The sequence below is a fragment of the Marmota flaviventris genome, chromosome 3 (genome assembly GCF_047511675.1).
Source record: "Marmota flaviventris isolate mMarFla1 chromosome 3, mMarFla1.hap1, whole genome shotgun sequence".
In the NCBI taxonomy this organism is placed as follows: domain Eukaryota; kingdom Metazoa; phylum Chordata; class Mammalia; order Rodentia; family Sciuridae; genus Marmota; species Marmota flaviventris.
This window is the reverse complement of record NC_092500.1, coordinates 133,674,026-133,696,132: the sequence shown is the minus strand read 5'-3', so window position 1 is coordinate 133,696,132 and position 22,107 is coordinate 133,674,026. Positions and strand designations below refer to the sequence as shown.

The 22,107-nt window shown below is 38.5% G+C and overlaps 1 protein-coding gene across 4 annotated transcripts in view; it reads left to right on the top strand.

Moving 5' to 3' along the window:
* Nucleotides 1–22,107, top strand: part of Dlc1 (DLC1 Rho GTPase activating protein) — a 378,931-nt gene that overhangs the window by 237,887 nt on the left and 118,937 nt on the right. Inside the window, exon 6 of one of the 4 annotated variants that reach the window (XM_071610414.1) lies at nucleotides 1,556–3,586. The exons of the other annotated variants lie outside the window; for them this stretch is intronic. Coding sequence (XP_071466515.1) covers nucleotides 1,556–1,593 — 38 coding nt within the window. The 3' untranslated portion in view covers nucleotides 1,594–3,586. Of the gene's footprint in view, nucleotides 1–1,555; nucleotides 3,587–22,107 lie in introns of those variants that run through there. 4 annotated transcript variants of the gene reach the window in all.

Genomic DNA, 22,107 nt, shown 5'->3' with positions numbered 1-22,107 from the left:
ACCTAAAAGTGTTTGCTCACTTTTTTTCTATATGATGAGCTTCCAATATTTGAAGGTAAACAAGATTCTCTTATCTCCAGGATATATCTCCTTAATTACTCCTACATTTTCTTCTGAGAAAGGGTTTGGGATCTCTGAACAATCTTTTGTAGAAGCCATCTAGATTTTTAATAGTCCTCTTTAGTAAACAAGATATATCTGCTCTAAGCAAAGTAGGCAGGGGGGATTATCAACCCAAGCCATAACTGTTCTGTGTGTCATTATCTCCTGCATTGTACTGATGGTTCATGTTGAACTTGTGATCACTATAAGCAAGAGATCCTTTCTGATATGAACAAGAATCCTTAGGCCTAGACTTCATAAGTATGCCACTTGGGACTTGTAATCAAGGATTTTCTATTTAATTTACTCAAAATGTTACTTAGGACAAAATCAAAGGCAAAATCAGAGATCTCCTTCCAGGTCCATATCCTCTTCTACTTAATAATTGGCAATCTTAAAGATTAGCTGCTCTGCCAAAATATGATTTATCCCAACATTCCAGCACTCAATCAGACTAAAAGAATATCAGGAGAGCTTTGTAAAATGTTTTACTCATACCAGGAGGCTTGCCATTTCCTTGGGATACTAGTTCAACAACTTTTTGAAATGGAATTGCTTCTTATAGAATTGATTTTTTATTTAATTCTTGAATACATCAATATTTCCAAACCCAATTATATTGTCTCTAATAGTATTCATTATACATTGTTTTGTATGTACACACTTAAAAAAAAAAACAACTCAACACCCTCATTAAATCCTTTCAAACAGATTATGGAAACATATATTATTATTTCCATTCAAAGGTAAAGAAACATAAGCTCAGGGAATTGGCTAGAATTTATATCTCATGATTTAAGCTCAATTTTCTTTCAGTTGATAAAACTGGATTGCATTCTAGTCACATAGTTAGGTGCTCAATGCGTATCTTTGAATGGATGGATACATTTATCCTAAAAGTCATTGTATCCAAGGGTTTTGCCTCAGAGCAACCTAACACCTACTGTGACTGTGTAAGAAGATGCATCTATGAGGAGGTAACTGAGGTTAAGTGAGGTCATAAGGGCAGAGCCTTAGTCCAATAGGATTGGTGTCTTTATAAGCAATACACCAGGAAAACACACATACACAGAGGGGAGGCCATGTGCTGCTACAAGGCAGGAAGGGAGGACTCACTAGAAACCAACCGTGCTGCCACCTTGATCTTGGATTCAGTTGCCGAACTGTGAGAAAATAAATTTCTATTGCTTATGACCCCCACCCTAGAGCGGTCTGTATGGTGGCCTGAGCAAACAGCAGAGCAGTGCACTGCATTGTTAATATCATTACATTTATTTAGTGTAAAGTCTTTTATTCTGTTCGTCTTGCTTTTATGTTATTATTAAAATATCATTTTATGAAATTATGGTGATACAGAATGATTTTGGGGTGATGTAGATTACAGTGCTTACTTTGAATAATAAAAATTAGCCATCTGATCTTGGACTGAAAATACCTTTTAAATTTTTACTAGTCCAGAGGTGTCATCATTGGAGGAAAACACGAGAGTGAAGAAATCACACATTGACCAGCTAGCTGACTTCAACCAGGAAAATCTGTGAACCACAAAGAACTCTCCAAAGTCATGACAGAAACTTAGTGAAGCAGATGGAAACAATATTGTTTTGGCAGGGAACAGCAATATGTTGGATCAAAAATAATCAAATTATATTAAAGCAATAAAGAGGCAGTAGGAATGGAACAGAATGATTTGATGGAAACAGTTGTTTAACAAACACATATTTATCCTCCTTCACTTGCCAGATATTGTGCCAGGCAGTCGGGAGGGGACACAACAATGAACATGACATGTTCCACACTCTGAAAGGTCTCATTGTCTAGCGCCCAGACAGGGTGAGGAGACCACGGTGATGGAGATGAGTACAGTGTCCCAAAGCACCTCAAGGGAGAGGACCCAGCCCAGCCTGGAGGGTACAGATATTTCAAGGATAGTAAATGGCAGGTGGAAAGACAAGAAGTCACTGCGTGTGTGACGGAAGAAATGATGTCAGTGGATAACTTATTAAAGACATTTGCCTGAAAAGAATAAAGAATGCTAAATGGGGATACTTTGGAATGGACAAGAATTGGTTTGGAGTATGTTTTAATTTTCTGTTCAATGTTTTGTTGTTGTTGTTATTGTTATTTTGGATCGGGTTGTTTGGTTTTTTAATCAGGATGGGAGAGTCTTAAGTATGTATTTAAGCTGAAAAGAAGTTGAAGTGAAACAAAAGGAAGAGGAGGAGGAGTGGAAGAAGAAGAGGAAGAAAATGAAGGAGGAAAGGAAAAAGAAAAAAAAAACCCTTTTGAACGCTGAGAAAGGGATAAGAAATTTACTAAGGCACCAGCTCAGAAGCCTGGGAGAAAGGTACAGATGTAGGGTGGTCTTGCTAGGAAGAAGCATCTCTCTCTGGAGAATGATAGATTCACTAGACTGTTGTGGCAGTAGATGACTTGGCAGGGAGTGGCTGGGAAGCTGAGTGTGTTAGTCAGCTTTCAGTTACTGTAACGAATACCTGAGACAAGTCATCTTAAAAGAGGAATAGGTTTGTTTGATGGGCTTCAGTTTGTTGTTGGTTGGCTTATTGCTTTGGGACCTGTAGTGAGATAGTAGAGGCTGCTGCTCGCCTCAAAGGACCTGAGAAGCAAAGAGGAAAGAAGGGGTCACAACATCCCACTGAATATCCACTTCAAGGGCTAATTTCCTTCCACTAGGCCCTACTTCCTAAAGGTCCCACCACCTTGCAATAGCACCACAGGCTGACCACCAAGACTTTATTTAACACCTGGGTTTGTGGGGGACACTTATCCAAAGCATAGCATTGAGCTTTATCCTAACCGATAGTCTTCAACATCCTTAATACAGGCCAGAGAATACAGGCTGTTAAAAATGAGTCAGAGTTGGAGATGAATGAGGAAGGTTTAGATAAATTACTGAGAAACTGACAGAGAGAGGTCCAAGGATGAGTACCGCCCACCAAGTGTGGGGTATTGGTTCCTGTCTGCAACACAGTGAGGGCTTTCTCTAGCGGTGATAATTGGAGCTAGGTGATAACCCGCTGGAGAAAAGGTGGATTGAAAAGGAAAAGGTGGATTGCAGCTTTCATTCAACTTGTTTATTTCCCTTGTTGGAGGCAGTAGAAACACCAGTAATTGAAAGTACATATCAAAAGTACAGGTGGGTAACAGCGGTGTCTGTTTCTGCCTGTATTTAAGAGAAAGACTGAGTCTGCAGAGGGAGAGAGACAGGAAGAGATGGGATCAGGAGGCAGCACTGGAGTTGAAAACTTCAGAATGAAGCATTCTGGGCCAGTAAAAGATGTGGGCTGCGGCCCAGCGATGGTCCTGGAGTGAAGGATTACAGTGTGGGAAGGTTTCTACAGGGACTTGGCCTCCTCTGCTGGAGTTGGAGTGAAACAGAAGTGTATGAACTAGAGTCAAGTATTTAATGAGTAAGAAAAAGCAATTGGAGATTGATTGAGGCCTCGACTCAAAAGTCATGGAAAATAAGGATTAAGAAACAGCCTCTCAGCCAGGTATGGTGGTATACACCTGTAATCCCAGAGGCTCGGGAGGCTGAGGCAGGAGGATCGCGAGTTCAAAGCCAGCCTTGGCAATGGCGAGGCACTAAGCATCTCAGTGAGATCCTGTCTCCAAATAAAAGACAAAATAGGGCTGGGGATGTGGCTTAGTGGTTGAGTATCCCCAAGTTCAATCCCCAGTATCAAAAAAAAAAAAAAAGAAAAGAAAAGAAACAGCCTCTCAGAGAAATTTCTCTTTGTGCATCCAACTTAATGGGATATGGAAAAAAAAGATAAGGCTGCAAGAGAAGAGATATGCTAAGTGGGGAGCCAGGTCTCCACTAGAACCAGTGGGTGCAGAAACTGCTGCAAATATTGAGAGTATGAAAGAATATGAGGGGTATAGAGAATGGAGATGGGAGAAGAGCAAACACAAGGGAACAGGAGGAAGGAAGTACTGAGCATCAGGATGTAAGACATCATTCATCTACCCCTGAGCACTTGCTCTGTGCAAATACACACTGAGGACCAAGACCAACTTTTAGTCCCTGTTTTGCCAGGAGCCTCAGTGCCAAATGATTGGCATTTTGCTTTATAACTAATGATTCTGGGAAGCAGATGCATGATCTCAAGCTACTGTGAAACTACAGCTAATTATTTTCCAGATGCATTGCAAACAACATCCCACTGAAATGAATGCAGATCATAAAATGCTTTTAGCTTCAAGCACTTCACAACATCCCACTGAAATGAATGCAGATCATAAAATGCTTTTAGCTTCAAGCACTTCTAGGTACTACCATAGGGTACCCAGAATATTAGCAAATTATCACCTAGTTTGGTTAGAAAATTATTCTAGCACTATTAGGAGCATTAATTCTATGATAATTCGCCTTTAAGATAAAGCCTGTCTATTCTTTACACTTCTTTGGTCAAATTTCAAACACATCTTCCAAAACAGGCATTTGCATCCTCTGAGGGCAGTTAGGCATAGAGGTTATAGAAGCGCTGTCAAATGGCCATAGAGAGTGTAGATCTTGGAGACAGTCTTAAAGAATTTGAATCCCTGTTCTTACACTTACAATGTGGGTAACTATGGATGGATTCCTTAACCTCTCTCTCCCTTAGCTTCCTCATCTGTAAAGTGGGGATGATATGAATTCATCTGTCAGGCTGTCATGAGGATTAAATGAGTCACCATAACTAAAGCACTGAGAAAGCTACCTGGTACCTTGGAAGTGCTACATAAGAATTAGTAGTAACTATAGTTGTGTATCGTGTCCTGCTCTTGGAAAAGTTTGGTGTCTTCTGCACTTGAGACTGCTTGGCATACTAGTGGCCATATTAGCCTTGTGAGTTGTAAGTCTGACCTAGAAACAACTGTGCCAAATTGCACAAGCAGATAGTAATGTTTGGCAGTGGCTGAAGTTTTCACTGCTAATGGACCAACTGGAACTGACTTTCACTTGGCATCCCACCAAATAATGAATCCTTGCCATCCTTTCAGCAATATGCTTGTCTTTTCTCTCTAATATTTTCAGTGGTCATGCATTAAATACTTATAAATGCAATGTCCCTTGCTGGGCAGTGGGTGAATTCCTTGCAAGGTGGTGGAGGACACAGGATATCTGGATGGTATGCTTGTTAACAGAGGTGTCTGTTTCGGCCTGTGTTTAAGAGAGACACTCAGTCTGGGATTTGTTCATTAGAGTTTTGCAATTCAGGGTCACTACTAGGTGGGGCACCGTACTGACAACAAAACAGGAATGAACAGTATTTATGATCTAAATGATGGGATGTATTGGTGGTATGACGCTGCTTGACTCACTCGACAGATATTATAAATATGTCTCAGATACTGTGCTAGGTCCTGGGACACAGCTCTACTCTCCAGAATACCTCCCAATATTTAAAAAGGAACTCAGATAAATGTGATAAAGAAATGAGTGTGGCAGTGGTATGCAAGTGGGTGTCGGGCGATGGAATGTGGTCTTGCAGAAAATAGGCAACTAACTGCCTTACTATACTTTTCCTCAACTGCCTTTACTATACCTACTATACTATACTTTTGAGAGCATCTTTATTATGAACGTAGTTGGAAACTAGGGGACTGCCATCTGTAGCTCTCTGCTCAACAGGATTTATGGATGGGAAATCCAACCAGGGAAGAAGTGAGGGAGGGCATTGGAGTTAACAGGTAATTACAATATAATATAACACACAGGTGAAGAAAACACAGGTCTGACCAAGACACAAAGGGATCACAGGGGAAAGATGCTTAGCTTGGTCATAAGGTTCAGGAAAGGTGGCTTAAAGTCAATCAGATGAAGAGAAGTAGGAAAGAGTTTCCAAATAGCAGAAACAAAAGCAGTCACTAGGTGTATGCAGTACAGTAAAGTAGAAGATGGATATGGAGGTGGAAGAACATGAATGTCATTCAAGTCTTGCATGTCCTACCAGCAGGCAAAGGCAAAGACCTTATCTTAGACAGTGGAGAGTCATTAAGAGTCACTGCAGACATCTAGTTGAAAGATTAAGAGAACTTGGATGAAGGAAGTGTAGCTAACTTGGCAGTGAAGGGGGATTTGAGAAATGTTTAGAAAGTAAAATAATGCACCTGGGGATTCATTGGGTGTGTGGATTGTAAGAAAGGGAGAAGTCTAGGTTGCTATCAGATTCTTACTCTGGATGCTTAGAGAAATGGAGATTCCCTGAGATGGGAAATTTCAAAATGGAAACATGGTAGGGAGGAAACCAGGATTATGTGGTTCCTGTGGTCATTTGTGTGCATAGAGCCAGCGAGCAGGTACATGAATGAGTCTAAACTTGAGAGGGAAGGTAGGGCAGAAGACATCCACTTGGAATTCATCAGCAAACAGGAAACAAATGAGATAGATAGTCCCAAAAGAGCATGATAAAGACAGATTTTTTTTCTCCCTTTGGCCACAAAAATGCAGACATTGCCAGTAACGTGAAATACTTCATATCTGATGGCCTCAATCTTCTGAATGAAAAAGAAGACAAGGTTTATCTATTGAAAGTGGAGCCCACATACTGAGAAAAAAATTAGGACAATCAACAAAGAGAACAATTAAATACAGAACTCAAAAAAAAAAAAAAGAAAGAAAAGAAAAGAAAACAAAACAAAATTGTCCTGTTGGTACTATGCAAGCTTTTGAAATTGTTCCTGAAAACAAAATGCCTTCAGCTTCCTCTCTGAAATGGTAGTCCTTGGTCTCATTCCCTAAACAGGCAAGAAGAGTGCTAAAATCATGTTAGGGTCATACTCTATCTCAGGAACTCACCCAGTTGATTTCAATTCCTTCAGATTTTTGTACATTGAACATCACTAAGCAAGAAATCACTGAGCAAGGAAACCATTAGCCATCTCCAAATGCAAGCCTTCACAAATAAAAACACAGAAGAGTGGGGAAGAATTGTGTTCTTTTTTTCTTTTCCCTCAATGTTTAACATTCATTATTCTAAAACATCTCAACAATCCATATGTATGTCAGGAACAGTTTCCAAAGGATGATAGACACCAGGCTCCTTCTGCAAGCCTTCATTACTTTACTTGGGTCTGAATCACAAGGAATTCCGAGTATTGATGCTGCAGGAAAGATGTCTTTCCGAGGGGAATTGGCAGAGAATGTGAACAGAAAGTCTAAGAAGACAAGATGAACCATCTTCTCATATAAGCATGTGTGTGCCTAACAGACACTAACAGTGTAATGTCATATTGGGGTGCACACCTTTTTAAATTTTTTAATCCTGAAAAGGGGCCTGTCTAGTAGAAAGATCTGAAATTCCTAATCCGTGGATAATCCTCATCTCTCCCTTCAGGGACTGCAGTTGCCTTCCCCAGGCAAACTTCATCAGAGCTCTCAAGAGTGAGCCAAATGGACAGATCTGAGTTTCACCCCCTTAATGAAGCATGGTGAAGGACCAAAAGGCAGCCTGCTAAAAGATAAAATAAAAGGCACCCAGGGTCTTCATGTTCCAAGTGGCTAATTGGCCCCTAAAAGATAGCACTGTGTTAATGCCTATGGATTCGTAACAGAACAGCAGGGTCCCCCTGTAGAAGGCCTTACCAACTGGGGGTCACCACAGCAGTGAGATTCTCAGCTCATGTCCTTTGTCCCTACTGAAAGCACTGCCAGCTTTTCTTCCTGTTACTTTGCCATTTAGAGGACTTGTGGGATAGGAGTGGGGGCTGGGAGAAGAGGGAAGAGAAAAAAATTTTCTTATGTTTTCTCTGCTACATACAGAGACTCTGACCAAAATATTAATTTTGGAGATATCTTCTTTTTATGGTCTACCATTGCATTTGATCTAAAATATCAAACACATTTTTTTTAAAAAAGGTATAATGAAATGGAAAAACCAGAATGCCTAGAAAAGGAAACCAGAAGGAAAAAAAATATATCCCAAATCAGATTAGAAAGTGTGCATAGAAAAATCTTGCATCCATGTGAGACTGCTACCCATTTGTTCACACTAAAGGTGTTTGCAGTAGATATTTACATAATAATACCTTCTTCAGTGGCCTTTCCTTAACTGTTTATTGAAAGCCCTTCTGGCTATTCTAACAATTTCTAAGCATCTGCTTTTATTTCAGGTGAAGAGAAGTTCAAAGTGTGCCTATGAAGATAGTATAAATCCATAATTTGACTTCCTAAAGTCCCCTGACTGAAATGCACTATTTCTCAGCTAGACCTTGAGTCCATGCAAGAATATAACTTGAATTGTACAATGAATTTGAGATTTTAAAAAACTCCACTTTTTGCCCCAGCTCTCCTCCCTCTCTCTCCTGGTAGGTTTATTCCTGTTTTCTCTTACTCCTTCTTTGGGCTTCTTTGCCTTTTCCTTCTGGGCGTCCCGAATCTGACAAGAAGAAGGAGCCTAAAACTAATGAACACGACTCATAGTTTAATACTTGACATTTGGAACCACATTCAAACAGCCTCCATCTGTGTTGGTAGCACGTGTCCCCAAGGAAAGTTCCAACTGTGTACATGTGGGGATCTTCTTAGAGCAAAGATAGTTTCAAATTAAAGAGAATATCTGCATTTAAATAGAAATCAACTATTAACAACTTGATTATCTGAAATAGCCAAAAAAAAAAAAAAAAAAAACCCACAAAAAAACATTGTTGATTGATCAGTGAATCCTTTTTTTCCACCAAAGTTAAAATGATTTCAAGGACCACTAGATGAGCCACATGACTATCACACAGCACAGATGAGGGTCATTTTTACCTTCCTTTGAACTACCAGCCCTTTGTTCACCTTTGAACCTGGGTTAAGCCCATTACTTATTCCAAAGCTTTTGTGGCTTAGAGGACACTGTGGTGGGAGAAGAGCAGTCCTGTTCTGTAAACTGCAAAGAGATACACACAGATCTCTAGACACATCTCCTCCTTCAGGTGAAACTTCCTTAGTAGGCTGAAGTTTCCTCCTTTGGAAGTTTCCATAAAGGGCTAAGAAACAAAGTCTTTCTAATCTTGTTCCCATGCGTCTGTGTATTTGAAGATTAAGATTATTTGTGTTTAGAGAGCACAGCGGCCACTTAGATACCTCTCCAGCGGGCAGAGGCTGAAGGGGTACGCTAATGTTTATCACTGGCATCAAGCCAAGCATTACAGAAATGCAAGTTTCCTTGGCTTACTTCCTAAACTCTGCTTTCTCTCTTGACTGACTTCAAGTCACCTTGTAAATTGTTTTGTTGTTTGAGCAGTACATTTCTCTCTGGGTTGCTGCGATTCTGCAAGAATCAATATTTTAACACTTTTCTGGAAAACTCTGCATTTCTAATACTGGACCTCACTGGATTCTCCTTTGAAGTTGGAGAACATGAGAACATGGCACATGGCCTGAGATTACACATTCGGATTGCTTCCCTCTTGAGACTCTGCCCAGGTATGAGTGTACGTGTGTATAAGTCTGAGCTGGTTAATTGTTTCTTTGGTTGTTTAGGGCATGTATGATGTTGTCCTGGATCCTTACTTTAGTCCCTGAATGTTACACACTGAAGAAGGCTGTTCCACAGCTGTGGATCCAACATGCCTCCCTGACCTCTTGCTTGGCAGTTACATGCCTATGATCAGCTGGAGAGGATGGAGTGACAGCCCCTAGTCTGATCTTTTCCTACTTGTCTGGCCCTGTATAATACAACCCAACACCCAGCTTTAGTTACCATGGGCTTTTCACTGTTCCCCATATATCTTATAGCAATTCTTATCTTGGCTCCTTTGCCTGCACAGGATCCTGATACTGAAATACTCACACCCACCCTTCTCTGATGATCTAACACTTTGTGATATGCAATTAAGCCTTTATTCTAGGAAGCCTCGCTAGCCACTGCACCCAACAACTTGTAATTGTTTGTTCACAGTGAGCACCAGATGACCCTATTACTAGTTGCTCTTTGTAGACTGGAGATAAGAAACCTTTTATTCCAGGTACATGCACTTAAAATCCTCTTTTCCAACTTCCTTTGTATATAACAGAAAAAAAAGAGGAACACCAAGTGACTGTATATTCAGAACCTGACTTACTAATCATACCATGCTGCCTGGTTTTGATTCAGCTTTCCAACTTGACTGTATGCTCTCATCCTGGATCTGTCTTCATTTTATCTCCATGTCCTCCCTGGCAGAATGCAATGCACACAGTAGGCTCAGCACAGCTAGCATCGCTTCTGATTATTCCGAGATAAGGCCACACCCCTTCTGAAAGCATACCTCAAAGCACATGTACATCATTTGAGAGGAATGATATTAATGAGCTTCCAGGAAGTCAGGCTGTTTCCAGTGCTTGCTGCGTAACCCAGAGGCACAGCTGGCAGGCTCTGCTCCGCTCAAGGGCATCAGCCAAGAGGACACCGGGGAGCTGAAATCTAGCCTGACCTCAGATCTTCACGTCCCGTAGGGGAGCTAGCAGACCCTGAGGGAGGGAGGGCTTTTCTAATTTGTTAAATGTACTGATACTTCTCAGGACAGGGGCTCCTAAGAGGGCACCTTGTCTGAGTTACATTGAGGTTCCCAGTGACTTAACAAGAATTCAAGTATACCATGTCGACGGGAAAGATGATCAAAATGAGTTTATTGACCTGGTAGATAATAGTTCCATGTTATCACATGTCTATAGAGATAGAGATTAATTTTTTTTAGATTTCCCTCAAGATAACAAATTACATGTCCATCTATAAACACATTTTGATACATACATATGTATATACAGAGAGAGAGAGAGAGAGAGATGAGGAAATTGATTGTGGGTGAAAGTGAAGACAAATGTAAACCTATCAATATTTATTTATTTCAAAGGACGTCAGAACCATCTCTCTCTCTCTCTCCCTCTCCCTCTCCCTCTTTCTCTCTCTGATTTCTTTCTGTGTATTAGGTTAGTACTATTTAGAAACTATTGGTTATAACCTGCAAAACTTGTATGTTCCACTCTGGAGATACTACAGCTATTTCTCCAGTGTGGCCAGAAAGACCATCAAGGTCCTAAGGCCCAGGTAATTAAAGTAAAAGTTTTCCCCTCTTCGGCATCACTGTGTACACCCTCCCCTGATTATTGTGTGTGTGTGTGTGTGTGTGCGCGCGCTTTTCTTTCCCTATGCACTGTTGGTCCTTGAAAAAGAAAGCAAAACATCAGAAAGGGATGTAAGGACTTCTGAGTGAGAATAATTTTATACAATCATGAAAGGTTAGAATTGGAAAGGACCCTGAAGCTGTCTAGAAGCCACCTCCTCATTTAACAGAGAAAATTGAAATCTGAAAAGTTTCCATAGTATGTATTTCATTTCTTACTTTAGAAAGGCCAGGTCCCTTTCAGGACCAACCCATGTTTCTTCTCTCCCCAGACTGCTAGAAGCCAGGAGGATCGTGGGCAAGCCTTCTATGGGCAAGTGGCAGATCTCTCCCTGCAGAGATAGATGATCTCATATGACTGACCTCATAATATTGACCTAATATTGAAATAAATATTATTAATTTATTAAAATACAATTATAATAGGTATGATTAAATATCATAGTTACAATAATTAAATATTTATTATTAAATATTAAATATCTATTTATTTCCGTAAACTCATAATAAAAAGTTATAATCATTACCTATGACACCATTTATCCTAAATGGTCCTAATTTACTTATTTTTGGGGCCATCTCCAAAGCAAGTACAATAAGATTAACCTCTCTCAGAGTTGTAACAAGAATATTGTCAGAGTTCAATAAATTTTTTAAAAATCCAAAAATCCATGGTTTAATACAGTCAAATGCATTACTATTCTCTTTTGTTCACTATAGATGTTATTGTAGGTGGTTTCATATGATGAGTAAAACAAGTACATGGTCATGTTGACACATTAATTTGTGGGTTAGGGATTTTAGATTTCAGTTCAGTTTTAACATCAATTTACAAAAAGAAGCAGACAGAATCTTGTAGTCAACATATTTTACAATAACACCATTCACTGATGTCAAGCAACTCAGACTGAGATTGATAAAAAAGAAAGAAAGAAACTAAACCAATAAATCCATTCCTTGAAATCAACAGAAAATCAAGAATCTGTAACAATCAATATTGAAAAAGTACATGAGACTCAAAAGAAAATATATTTAAAGACAGATTTATACATTTATTGATCTTGCAACATTTTACAGTACCAAAAATCTACAACAGAGTCTGCCTTCAGCATTCTCTTAATCCTTACTTAAGTTAGTGACTTTTTCTGTTAAATATAATTTTAAATTATTTATTGAGCATATTTTACATTTGCCATAGATAATTCATAACTTCAAAAAACAGATAGCAGCCATCATAACTAAATTGGCTGCTAATAAACAAAAGCTTTGAAAAAATTAGTATCTTAATAGCAGCTTTTTAATTTTTTTTTTTTTGTGTGTGTGTGTGTGTGTTGTCTTCTACTCCTGCTTCTTGATTCTTACTGTCTTGCGTATTAAGTGCAAAGGCTTCCATTTTCAGACAGTCCTCCTGAAAGCTGCTGTCATCTATTTATAGTCCTTTCCATCCTTCTTGTTTTAATGGATGCTTTTAAAGCTGTTAGAAATTAAAGGTCACCATGACTGAATGTGTATGTGGCAATTTGTTCAAATTAACTTATTACTGTGCTCTGGTGGGTGAAGATGGGCCATCTGGCTCCATTTCTTAGGAAATACCCTCCAAAAGAATGATTCTGGAAAAGGCTTAACTATCTTTCATCTTAAGGAAAAATAAATAAATCTTCAGTTGTCCTCTGGATTAATTATTGTTAAATTTTAGTTTAAGGGACTCTTCCCCTCTCTGTCTCCTCTATTTCTGATAGAAATTAACCCAGAAGAGCAATTGTATATGCAAATTTGGAATATCACTCATTGAAGAAATTTGTCCTTCTGTGAAGATGAGAACAGATAAAAGTTAAAGATATTGAATATTTAAAAGTTTCTTCTTGACCTTAAGCCCCTAAGGGGAGCGCAAGGAATTCTGTCCACATCTTCCTGGTAACATCCCAAATGAAAGGGATGTCAGCTTTCAGAGTTATTATCTCATCTTATAACTATCAATATTTCAGGGTTGTCCTTGACCCATGGACCACACTCCATTGTCAAAAATGACATTTTGGTAGCTCATTTTCATCTGTAAAATTAAGAAAAAGATAATTAGATATTTTTAACTGCTTCCCAACCAGCTTTTCACTGTTAAACGGATACACTTGTAAAAATTCAAGCAAATCCAAACATGCTTTCATTATTAAATGACTACATAAGACTGTCTCAAAGTAAAAATAATCAAAAGATAGTGGCCATCATAACTAAATTGGCTGCTAATAAACAAAAGCCAAATAAGAGAAAGACTTAAAAGACTAGGGGCTATAGGCCCCAGAATTCAGTCTTAACTGCTTGTGTTTTTACTAAGGTTTTCAAAATATTTTGTGGTTTGGCTTCTTTTAAAGTAATATGATTTACAAATCATTTGTTTTTGTTTTTTATGACAAATTTCTCTTTTCTTTGCCAAGACTCCATGCCAAAACAATTCCCACAAAATTCAAATTTCAACATTTGTGTTATCTGACTGTGACTTCAGAGTTTAATTCTTCAATCTTCCAGTAATCACTGGACAAATATAACTTGCACACACCATTATTTTATTTTACGTGGCCAATGTTTAGAGAAAGAACCAAGCAAAGATGTCATACCACTTCAGACTGTGTTCCTCTGGGGTGGTAATGCCAAATGACAATTCTCTTCATTTTTAATAACTTTTACAGATTTCCATATCTGCGGAACTTGTCTTCATGAGCTATTATTTCATAATTAACAACATAGCCAAAATCTAAGCCCTAATTAAAATTGATTTCCGGAACCCCATCAGAATTAGAAGATGACACTTATTTAAACAGGAGGTAGGCTTGAAATAGATCCACTCTAAATTGCCTAGCTATTCTCTAAATGTTTTAATGGAACCTGTATTTGACTTATTTAGAAATAATTGCATGCTGTTGTCAACTTTGTAAAGGACATTTAAGTTGAATGAAAAATAACTGCAGCATGATTTAAGGTTTTACCCTGAACTGTACATTCTCCATTATTTTAAAAATAAGAAAGAAAAAGGAAAAATAAGAAATAAATTAAATCATTATAGCTTGTGAGTGGTCAAGACTTTGCAGGCAGTTGATATTATTATGTTAGCATCACAAAGAGATGATAAACCAATAGAATCCACCTCCCTGCCAACAGACCCTCAATTTAAGACTTTCTTGTTGTAAAGATTGATGACATATGAAGGTTGAATTTATTTAATGCTGAACAGCTGGATGGAAACAAATAATTCAGGCCTGTCTAAGTATCAAAACATTGTGCTAACAAAACATCCAGATGACAAGCCAAATTGTTCCACTTTCGCTTCCATGTTTAAATATCATATTGAAACTGAAGCAACATAGTAGAAGATGAGGATCTCACAGTCTCACATACTGATTGTGAGATTATAGGACCTTCATTTGAAATTCTTGTGGAGTATATTCTTGTCCTGAGCAAACGGTCCTCTGTGGAATGTGCTCCATAATGGGAACAAAACATGAAAAATAATATTTAGTTTTTAAAATACCTTATGAGAAAAAGATTAGGGAAAAACATACTAAAAACATACTGAATTTTGTTTCTTTTGTTCACTATAGACAGTATGTGTGTATACATACATAAATATGTATAAATATGTTTTCACATATATCATAAAACATATATGAAATGAGGATAATGATGGCCAGGAATTAGGCACAAATGTATACCAGAATTGTAAAATATCTATTTAGTAGTAGTCAAAAGTGTATATTTTTTCATATTTCATTTTTCCAATATGTCATTATTTCTTTCAAAAATATCATTGCTTATTTAGGGAAAGCAAACAAATAGAAGATCTTTATTTTAGTTCTGATTAGAAAAAAAAATCTAGGGGACAACATATGAGATACATAGCCATTGCTAAAAATTGCTAAGGCAATATGGTATTTGATGCATGTAATAACTCTTATTTGAATTAAAATTCCAGAAATGATGAGGTAAACATCAGTCTCTTGAAACTGCCAAAGCAACATAAATGTCACTTGGAATGAATACAGGGCATAGGGAAGCGTCCTCTTAATCATCGCTGTCTTCTCACTTCTGTAAGACTGTGTTGGATCCTCAGAGGAATGGAGTAAGGATGACTGCCTGTTTACTTTGTGTGTGTGTGATTGACTATGGAGAAAGCCCTCCTGGGCTGTCTCCACACACACCATCCCCTCCTCAGACTTCATCATCTGTTCCCCACCCTTTAAGCCTGGCTACTTCCACAAGTGATGCCACTGATGCCCTACTTTGTCTGCACCCACACTAGTGGCCAACTGAAATGGGTCACCTCCTTATTTCAGAGAACAAATACCACCACACTAACCAAAGAACTAAGAAGTCACAAATGGCCATTGAAAGAGTCTTTAGGGTGGGGAAAAGTAAACACTGTGGGCCAGATTGATATGCCAGATATGCTGAGATTCTTGCCTTATTGGTACTTTTCTGGAGACACCAAAACCTGAACACAGCAGTCAATGTAAATATCCGCCAAGGCTCAAAATATAACTAAGCATGTCTACATATGACATCATAACTCAAAGTTTATACTTTCATAGAGTACTTTCAAGATAAAGACCAAAACATGCCTTCACAAATAAAGTACATTTTAAAACTAATCTGCTGCCCAGGTGCACACTGTACTTAATCTGGTTTACTGTGAGTTTGGACAAGCTATATCTCAGTCTCCTCATCTGTTAAATCAGAGAATTGGAAAAGATAACTGCTGTCATGTGTCCCTGCTCTAACAGTCTTGAACTTACAGTGCACAGGATTGTGAAAAGTCAAGGACCAATAAAAATGAAAGAAATTTCCAACTCTTTACTTTTCTGTATTTTTTAATTTTCCTACAATTTTTAGGGCATGCATTCTTTTTATAAACTAGGAAGGAACAATCTATTTGTATGTTTTAAAAATTCAAAATATACAGGAATAGGGACTCTAGAGATCATGTCACTGAACTAGTGAGGGCTGCTGTATTTCCCAACCTTTAAGCATGGCCATTCCCACTCATGATATTGTTTAACCACTGATATTGGTTTTGCCATATGCTGTCCTCATTAGTAAATGTAGGCTATTGACCAAGTCCCTTTGACTCTAGGGGTAATACTCTTTGGTGACACATGAAAAACATTAAATACAGCATGGCAATTATACCCACCAGTTAACAACAATTTAAACACTCATTTTTTTTTTGCATCTTCCTATCAGAATTTAAATGGGATAGCACCCAGCAGTAAAAGCAAAAATTTCAACAACTTGAAGGTCAGACACTTATTTGTAAAGTCCACAACTCCTGCAATAGAGCAGCTCTACTTTTACCTGTGCTGAGAGCACTAGCCCATGATTCTGGAGCTCTCTTTTCTCTCCCAGCAACTAGCCATGTGTGTTTGTGACACAGTGGCCTACCACAAAGCAAAGTGACAAATGCCTAATACACTTTGACATGATGCTTCTTCTCAAAGTGGGAAAAAAAAAAATCCCAAACTCTCCATGAGCAAAGGCCCGTATCTAGATTGAAGCCCTTTTTATGTCCACTCCACTTAGTCAGTCTCTCTCTCTCCTTGATTCCCAAGTACCACACCTAAAAGAGGAAGAGTGATATCAGCTCCCCTGGATTTATTGCCATCTGATCTTCCTTTGCCATTTACTTTTTCAATTTTATCTGTATCATGAAACAAACATACAATGACTTTTGGTGGGGAGATGCAGTAAACTAGCAAAAGCCAATTTTCTCATGCACCCAGTAGGACTCCCCAGGTGTTCTTGACTCTTGGCTGTGACCCCTTTCAACTTGCCCTCTGTTCACACCACCAAAGACCGAACATAGTATTTATGAAGATACCCAATAATCACGATTTACTGGCTGGGGAGTGCAAGAAAAGCTTTATTGGCTGGTATTAGTCAAACATCAAAGTCCTTTCTTAGAAAGCAATGCCGTTTCCCGCCTGTTTGGTGTGCATGAAATCAGTGAACCTAATAAAGTAGGAAAGGCTCATTAGGAAGAGCAACAAAGTTCCCAGTGTCCTTTATGAGCAGGCAGCCGCCACAGAAGAGATCAAAGCCTCCCTCTCCGGTGTCCATACATCTGTTTTCTTTTTATCCAACATGTTATTTGGTTAGTTGTTTGACAACATCAAAGCTTTTGACCATTAGGTTCTTGGGTCCACGTGGGACCAAATTCATTTTACTAATCCATCTGGTCTAAGACGTAAATGTTTTCAATAGCTACAGGTCACCAATTTGAGTGAAATGAACATATCCAGAATTTATCATGAGTTTTGAGAGCCAGGTTCTCTTTATCAGGCTGGAAGTAAGAGTTTCTTAGTTCATTGTAAAATCACCTGGTTCTCCCTGAAGAATTGTTATATAAAATTTATAATCCAGGAAAAGGAGAATTTTCTTTGTCTCTCTTCCTCTTTCTCTTCTTCATCCTTTACCTCTTCCTTCTCCTCTCCCTCCCTCCATCATTACTGAGTTATAATTTATGTACTGTAAATTTGCCCATTTAAAGTACACGCTTCAAGAGTTTTTAGAGTATACAGAGTTGTACAATCTTAGAACATTTTCATCACCCCAAGAGAAACTCTATTTGCTCTCCAATTTCTCCCAAACTGCCCCACGATATAGTGTGAGGCAGCTCCTAATCTGTTTTCTGTCTCTGTGGATTTGCCTTTCCTAGATATTTCATATAAATGGAATCATACAATGTGTAGTCTTTCATGACTGCCTTCTTTCACTTAATATAATACTCCAAGGTTCATAATGTTGTAATCTGCAATATTTTTTCCTCACATAATCACAAAATATTCCATTGCAAGTGTATACCACTACCTGCCACATTTAGCCATTTATCAGCTGATGGACATTTGGGTTGTTTCTACTTTTGGACTATCATAAGTAATGTTATCATGAACATTCGTGTACAGGTAATTGTGTGAAAATCTAATTTCATTACTCTTGAGTATACACTAGTAGTGAGATTCCTGGGTCATATGATCTCTATGTTTGGCCTTTGGAGGTACAGCTAAATTGTTTTCCAAGGCAGCTTTACCTTTTTATATTTTTACCAGCACTGCAAGAGCATTTCAGGTCCTCCACATCCTTACCAACTCTTGCTGTTATCTCGTTTATTAGAACCATGCTATGGATACAAAGTGATATCTATCAGTTTTGATTTGCATTTTCAATTCTGTATTCATGTCTAATAATGTTGGGCATATTTCCATGCTTACTGATTATTTGTAAACTTTTCCCAATGAAATGTCTACCCTGATCCTTGGTCTATTTTTTTTTTTTCCGGTGTTGGGGATTGAATCCATGGGTGCTCTATTACTGAGCTATACCCCCAGCCCTTTTTAATTTTTATTTTGAGACAGTTGCTCAAGCTGGCCTCAAATTTGTGATCCTCTTGCCTTAGCTTCTCAAGTTGTTGGGATCACAGATATGTGACATTGTGCTGGGCTTCTATTTTAACTGACTTATTTTTGTAATTAAATTATGAGATCTCCATATATTCTAGATAGAAATCTTTTATCAAGTATATAATCTGCAAAATCTCTTTCTCTTTTTAATTGTATTGACATGTTCCCTGGCAATTATTTCCTGTTTTTATGAAGAGGAAACTGCTTGAAAAGGAATCATGACTCACAATAGAGAAAATAAATTTTAAAATCCTCTTTGCCAATTATACAACACCCTCCCACCCACCCCCCCCCCAAAAAATCCTACTAATAACATTGGAACAAGAGCTTTGTAAGTACAGTTACTATCATCACTTCAGTTTTGTTCCAATATATTTACATTTGTTTATCCTGATATACATAATCTCTCATAATCTTCCTGACATTTCTGTGAAATATTTTATTCCATTTATTAATGAAAAGTTGGATGTTTAGGGAAGATGCAGTTAGACATATTCAATAAAGTATGTGTTTAGTATGTGTTTTTGGTTCATATGACCAAAATATATGACAAGAACAATTTTAGAGGAGGAAGAGTTTATTTGGTGCTCACAATTTCAGAGGTCTCAGTTCACAACCAGCTAGTTCCATTGTTCTGGGCCAAGGTGGGGTAAAACACTATGGTGGAAGGATGTGGTAGAGAAAGGCAGCTCAGAATATGACAATCGGAAAGGAGACAAAGAGAAAGAGAGAGAGAGAGAGAGAGAGAGAGAGAGAGAGAGAGAGACACACACACTCCTCTCACCAGGGACAAAATATATACCCAATGTCCCATCTCTTCCAGCCACACCCTGCCTGCCTACAGTTACCACCCAGTTAATCTCTATCAGCAGATAAGTGCCCTGATTAGATTAAGATAAGAGTTTTGGGGACACCTCATATTTAAACCATAACAGTACGTTATCATATTTAAGGCAAAATTTAGCCTAAAGACCAGCTATATAAATGACAAAATATCCAGGACAAACTTTATATAATTAAACACAAAGATCACCAAACCACTATGTACATGATTTATTCTACAACTTATCCATTTGTGTATGAGGCCTAAATGTGAGATGAAAAGTAAAACAATTGTGTGTCATAATAAACTGGCCGTAGTTATCACTGCCTGGTATCGAACATTTAGAAAACTTCATTTATCTTTTGTCATGTCTTACAACACATAAAGTTCTGTGCTCCTGAAAAGAAACATTAATGTTGGAGAACTCAGCATGACCATAGAGACAATACCTCGATTCTTTTTATGACAGTGATGTATTCACTTGAGACAATAATGCACACTTCTTGCCACTAACTTACTGTACCATGATATGCAAACCATAATCCTCTCATGGCCCCCAATTCCCACACTAGAAAGTGCACCAAGATTCTTGACCTGGTCTCATATAGGGTTTTCTCAAATGATCTTTGAGATTATCTGGAGTCAGATTTGAATAAATGATGGGACATAAAAGATGTGACCTCTTGGCATCTAAATAAGAAAGAAGTAGGCAGTAATGAGTCAATGATGCAATTACTTTTGGCTAATCACTTGGTGAGATGATGTGTGTAATGAGGTGATGTGTGTGGAAATTCGCCTCCTCACAGTAGTATATGGTGGTTCCAGTTCATTCTGTACCCAAAACTTTGACTTGAACTACCCTAGAGAAGCTCAGAACCAATTAAATGTGTTCCCCAAATGGTAGATCAGAATCTTCACTGGGATCAAAGTTGTAGCATTTTCTAGAACTCCCAAAACTATTTAGAATCAGTGGGACTCAGTTCTGTGCATGACAAAAAATCAGAGTAGACTCCACTCCCTCTATATATTCTCTATTATCAGGCCACGTGTTCTGATAATAGAGAATATTGTGTACATAAAGCAGTATGGAAAATCTAGGACCCACCAAGGCCCTCCTTTTGTGACTGTCAGAAAAATGCCATTAGCATATATCCAGAAGGACCTAGAAAGAGAAATTCTCATGGCCAGAACTTGAGTTCTGATCCTGACCATGTAAGCTGGCTATGTGGTCAACTATAGGAAAGAGCACTTTCTAAGTCAACTTTAATTAGTCAATTTATCAGCATTTATTATACCAAATTAAACAACAGAACACATCTCTGCAAGTGCTCTGTAATTGCTTATGTCATGTGTTATATCATGTGTGCCGCACCAACTTCTCAGTGTCTCCATCTGAAATAAAATATAGAATAGACTTTATTCAGAAAGTATAGGTGAGAGTACCTCTAATTTCCTATGGAAAACTCAAAATAGGAACCTAAAACTATACTAACTAAAGATGGATTCATTTTTGGAAAAGAAATTATTCAACTGTGAAAGAAAAATCTCTACTGTTTTGTCAAAATGGACTCTTGAGTATGGACATCCGCTTATCCCACGTGCCCTGTGTTCCACTTAGAATTCTTAGTGCCCCTCTAATCAGTGGTGAAGCCAGAAGCACCCATGTAGGGAAAGAGGGTGAAAGAGATGTTTGCCCGGATTGTAGGTGCCAACTGGCTGTTCACATTCTTTCCTGATCTCTGACCAATCAAAACTTAACTGGGAAATCTCCAGATGCAAATGTGATAACAGCATTGGTTGGAGTGGCAGGAGAATGGAGCCTTTTGAAGGTGACCCGGGGCTACTTCAGAATCCAAAGCAAACTTGCTTTCAGTAAGAGCCACTTTTAAAAAAATAAGTATCCTTATTTTTTTTTAAGGGCAGAACCCCTACCTTTACATAAGAATATCAGCTTCCTACTCAAAATTGCACCAAGGCATAGAAGGAACAGACATTTCCACCTTTTGCAACAGTCTTTGATCGGTTGTGATGAAGACTCTCTAAGAATTCTTCAAATTTGCCTTTCATTTCCTGGTGTAGATAGGAAAACTCATTGAAAGCCCAGCAAAGAAAAAAATGGCTGAGTCCCTAATCCTAGAGCCCCAATTCTTTAAGTATCTAGAAAATTTCTTGGGAATCTACCAGCATTCTACAGATTTTTTTTTCCCTATCTTTGTCTTGGGTGGTTAACTTACTATTGTAGGATAAGTAACTTGGCCTCTGGCCTTGGGAGGAGTAGCTACAATCAAGATAGGAAGAAGAGAGAGAATCTGTAGGCACTGCCCCTATAAATACTGCCCACATCCAAGCCCTTGCTGTGCACACTGTCCTTGGCTGTTTTTGACCAAGGAGGGAAATGGTTGAAGTGGAAGTAGCTCCTTGGGGAAGGAAGTGGGCAGTACAGGAAAAACACATCAGAACCTTCCCAAAATAGAATCCACCTTTGACCACTTCTTTAAACTGCCCCTTCACCACCACCACCACAACCCCCCCCCCCCCACACACACACACACACACAAGCCCTGCAGGACAGGGCGACACATGGAAAAACCTGTCTAAGCCTGTCCTTGCTCACAAACCATCAAACATATTTTTCAGAAATTA